We start from the raw sequence: 5,233 nt of genomic DNA, 5'->3' as shown, positions 1-5,233 counted from the left end.
TGTCAAACTAATACACCTGCTTGTTGTTTATACACCTGTCTTTGTCTTTTGTTTTTCTGTAAATTTCAACTATGTGTGTGTGTGTTTGTGTGTGTGTATGTATGTATGGATGGATGGATGCATGCATACATACATACATACACACACACACATGTGAAAATGTGTCAGTGGTGTTGTTTCTTACATATCTCATGTTTTTAAACAAACACAAAGGAGAACATACTGAAAGCAACTAAAAAATGCATAGACTTCAAGAAATATTTTTAAATCATTGTAATTTACAGAGTTTACAAGAAAACAATCAGAAAATTAGGGAGATGAAATTGCGAAACAACTATTGCACAGTACTATAAATCTGCAGGGAAGAAAGCCCTAAATTATACATACCAAATCAATTTAATGAATACTGTACTATTCAGTGATTTTGAAACTAAGTAAAAACAATACAACAAAAAGGGAGGTGAGAAGAGGAAACAGTAATAGTACTTACCAGTATTGAAACTGTAACTGTTGTCATTAGTGCAAAATTACACTGAACTTCAGTTATGTAATGGAGTCATCCACATGGCTGATGTATAAGGTAAATCTTTCCTCTGAATTTCATTAAGAAAAGTATAATTACAAAGTTTCCTTTGTGATGTCCTAAAAATCAGGAAGTGGAATTCCGCAGAAAAGCTCTTGATATCAGTCTCACATAACATTTGCTTTGGCAGTGGCAATATCGACTATATTTCCAAGATACCTTCACACTTTCATATGACATTGAATAAAAGTTTCTTTTAGTGGACTTTTTAAATATTTTTAATATTGATTGGTTTACAGATTAAACTTTAAAATATTTTTGCTTCTTTCTAAGAGTAAAATAAGCAATAATAATAAATAATAATGGTAATAATAATAATAAATAAATATTTATAGTAATAAATAATAATAAATAAATAATTATACTAATAAATAAATAATAATAATAATAAAAATAATAAATAATAATAATATTTACAAAATTTAAAATTTGGAAAGATAAAGAGATACTTTAAGGTGTTTTAGCCTACACAAAAATAGAAGAAAATAAATTAAAAACATTAAAGATCCACTTATTAGTTTTTTATCCTCAATCAGCAATAAAATCAACTGTATTTTTGGAGACTATTTCTTCAGAAGTTGTGATGGCAAGAAAATGCTTTTAATAATAATAATAATCATTATTATTATCATTACTTTTATTATTATTACTAAACAGTAACCAATTTGAAGGTAATAATATCAACAATAAAGCAAATGGTAAGGGAAGCTTTCCTTGATAAGAGGCAGGTTTCATACATCAGTTTCAATACTGAGATTATTCATATTTAAGTTAGTGGGATTGTTAATTTTGGTAGCATGGTTTTCTTTGATTCTTTCATTAATGACACTACCCTCTTCCATCTCCATAATATCAGATCCATTTTCAGAAGTATATGAACTCCTTTTTTCTGGATAGTTTATTGCAGATGTAACATGGTGATATTTGTCTTTATCATCATTCTCTGTCTCTCTATGGTAAAAATAATTAAAATTGGAAACAATAACGGGAACAGGTAAAGCTATGGTTAATACACCAGCAATGGCACACAATGACCCTACCAATTTACCCCATACTCCAATGGGCCGCATATCACCATAGCCAACTGTTGTCATGGTGACTACAGCCCACCAAAAGGCGTCTGGAATACTTTTAAAATGTGTCTGCTCAGCATCAGCTTCAGCAAAATACACAGCACTAGAAAATAAAATGACCCCAATGAATAAAAAGAATATTAATAAGCCAAGTTCTCTCATACTAGCTTTCAATGTCTGACCAAGAATTTGTAAACCTTTTGAATGTCTTGAAAGCTTAAATATACGAAAAACTCTAACTAATCTAATAACTCTAAGAATAGCCAGAGACATTGCCTGATTGTTGCTCTTATTCTCATCTGCAATCACTGTACCTAATGTAATGAAGTATGGAATGATAGCAACAATATCAATGAGATTCATTATGTTCTTAAAGAATCCTATTTTTTCAGGGCAAGATGCAAATCTCACCATAAGTTCTGATGTGAACCATATTATGCAGCATGTTTCAATAATGAAAAAAGGTTCTCCAAATTTTGGTATATCATCTTCTTCGATTGTTTCATTTACAAGCCTGTAATGTTTGAATTCAGGCAAAGTTTCAAGGCAAAATATCACAATAGAAAGTAAAATTATTACCACAGAAAATATAGCTATCAGACGTGCAGCTGTAGAACTCTCTGGATACTCAAATAGAAGCCATACACGACGTTGAAATTCATTCTCAGGAAGTGGACGTTCTTCCTCTTTAATAAATCCTTCATCATCACGATATTTTTCAATTGCTTCAGCACCAAGTTCATAAAACTTAATTTCCTCTGAAAATACATCCAAAGGTACATTTACCGGTTTTCGTAACCGACCCCCACTTTGATAATAATAGAGTATTGCATCGAAACTTGGACGGTTCCGATCAAAGAAATATTCATTTCGGAGAGGGTCATAGTAACGATTTCGTTTCTTTGGATTTCCCAGCAGAGTATCTGGAAACTGGGCAAGTGTTCTTAACTGTGTTTCAAATCGCAGTCCACTTACGTTGATGACAACACGTTCGCACCGTTCATAGTCACAGCCAGGAACCATTCCATCTTCAACATGGACATTGTCGTCCTCTGTGTGCTTGGGAAATGACCTGGAAGTAGGAAGATTATAGAGGTAGAGACTGAGTTGTATTTATTCATAAACTTTATCTTATATTGGAATTTGAGAATAATAGCATGAGTGATTATGGATTTCTAATGAGTTAGTGATTGGCTCACATTTCTGACAGCAAAATGTGACAAATGAATACCTGTAATCAGAGATATTTCAAAGTACACATGTATTTAATCAATGTTTAGATCCCTCAGTAATATACAACAAAAAATGAAAATATTCATCACTATCATCTTAAGAGCCACATATACATGCTCCCATTTTTCAGAGAGAGTTTATTGAGGTAGATTTTCTACAGCTGTATACCCTTCCCATTGTCAACTCTACCCCCAACACACACAAGTGGACTGGTATGGGAGCACTTGCGTGTTCTACATATGAACATGACTTTGATAACCTTACTATTATTCCACTGCACTACTTGTATATCCATAGCTTGCACTGAGTACACTGTTTGGAATTCCTGCCTACACCTTTCCTACATAGCAAGCAGTGGGTAGGGTTCTGTCTGTTTTGCTATGCTAACCATAAGGTCATTAGATTCCAGGTTTTGCTTCCACACCTGGAATTCCTCTTCTAGCTCTGATAGAGAATTTGCTTTGAGAGCAGCATATAGCAGTTCCCAGAAACAGCCAGTCTTGAATTCTATTCCTACCTGTACACTAAATTCACGCTTCACTCTCACTTTACAGACAGAGCCTCTGTACATGGCCTGTATAACTTACATTAGTGACTGGTTTACCCCTAGCTTCCTCAAAGCCCACTATATCACACACAGGAGTACTCCATCAAATGCTTTCTCAAGATCAACAAATGCTAAGAATAACAGTTTATTCTTTGCTAAATACTTCTCTTGCAGTTGCCTAACAATGAAAATCACATTGGTAGTGCTTCACCCCACATCAAAACAAAACTGCATATCATCTAGTCTAATTTTTTCTTAGTTAGGTTGTCTTTAACTGTGTAATTTTTATTAGCTGGTCCAGTAATTTGATGCCTCTATAATTACTTCTATCCACAGCATCTCCCATACCCTTGTAGCAGCTGACAACAAGCCATAAAAACTCCAGATATTTAGGGAAATTGATTTTCTTGAATGCCCCAGAGGCTCAATGAAGGTAGTGGATAATTTCTGCTACCTAGGGGACCAAATTAGTAGTGGGGGAGGATGTACAGAAAATGTTATAGCTACAATAAGAATAGGATGGAGAAAATTCTCTCTCTCTCTCTCTCAGATTGAAAGGAAAATTGTATGATGCATGCATACAAACAGCAATTCTAAATGGAAGTCAGATGTGGGCCTTGTGTGCAGACAATAGAGAGGCTAGAGAGGAATGATGTAAGTTCCATTGGGTGTGCAATCTAAGTGTACATGTGTAACTAAGTGCTAGAATACTGAGAGAAAAGTTAGGCAAAAGAGGAATTAGAGGCAGTATGAAAGAGAGACAACTGTGCTGGTTTGATTATGTGATGCAAATGGATGTCGACAGCTCCAAAAAGAAATGCTGATCATTCAAAGTAGATGGAACTCAGGGAAGAGCGAGACTCATGAAGACACAGGATGAAATACTAAAGAATGACTTCTGGACACTAGAGCTTATGGAAAAGGTGACAATCCTCCACAACAAAGGTGATAATCCCCCAGCCACTGATGAAGATTGGCCTACTAGTGCCACATAAATAGCATATGTACTGGTGCTAGGAAAGAACACATATGCCATGTCATGTTTAAAGAACCCAGCACACACAGTTAAGTGGTTGGCACCAGAAAGATTATCCAGCAATAGAAACCTGGTCTAATCAGACTAAGACCTGGTGCATCACTCCTGCTTGCCAGCTCTGGTCAAACCATCCAACCCATGCCGGTGTGATAAATGGATATTAAAGGATGATGATATAAATACACATATACATACAGTGTATATATATATATATATATATATATATATATATACACACACACACATATATATACACACATATATATATGTGCATATACAGAAACATATATATATATACAGAAACATATATATATATATAGAAACATATATATATATATAGAAACATATATTATATATAGAAAACATATATATATATAGAAACATATATATATATATAGAAACATATATATATATATGAAAATATATAATATATAGAAACATATATATATATAGAAACATATATTATATATAGAAACAGAATATATATATATATATAGAAACATATATATATATAGAAACCTATATATATATATAGAAACATATATATATATATAGAAACATATATATATATATATATAGAAACATATGTCTCTAATAATATTTTATATATATATATATATATATATATGGAGAGTGGCTGCATGCCTTTCTAAAAGATAGACGTCAGGCAGTGGTGGCCAACGGAGCCACCTCCAAGGAAACACAAATAGCAAGTGGGGTCCACAAGACACTGTCTTAGGGCTACTGCTATTCATAATGGC

General features: G+C 33.3%; 1 protein-coding gene across 1 annotated transcript; it reads right to left on the bottom strand.

The window, feature by feature from the left end:
• Positions 1–964: 964 nt before the first annotated feature.
• On the bottom strand, positions 965–2,761 carry LOC115227836 (potassium voltage-gated channel protein Shaker-like). Its single transcript, XM_029798556.2, has one exon. The coding sequence runs from the start codon at positions 2,677–2,679 to the stop codon at positions 1,315–1,317; it is 1,365 nt and encodes a 454-aa protein (XP_029654416.2). The 5' UTR covers positions 2,680–2,761; the 3' UTR covers positions 965–1,314.
• Positions 2,762–5,233: the final 2,472 nt, after the last annotated feature.

This window comes from Octopus sinensis, unplaced genomic scaffold, assembly GCF_006345805.1.
Source record: "Octopus sinensis unplaced genomic scaffold, ASM634580v1 Contig07360, whole genome shotgun sequence".
NCBI classification, from domain to species: Eukaryota; Metazoa; Mollusca; class Cephalopoda; order Octopoda; family Octopodidae; genus Octopus; species Octopus sinensis.
Note: the sequence above shows the minus strand (reverse complement) of the source record. Positions and strands in the feature narration are given on the sequence as shown.

What these genes read in the sequence shown, in the direction of transcription:
- LOC115227836 (XM_029798556.2), bottom strand. Translation starts at nt 2,679, where the DNA reads ATGGTTCCTGGCTGTGACTATGAACGGTGCGAACGTGTTGTCATCAAC.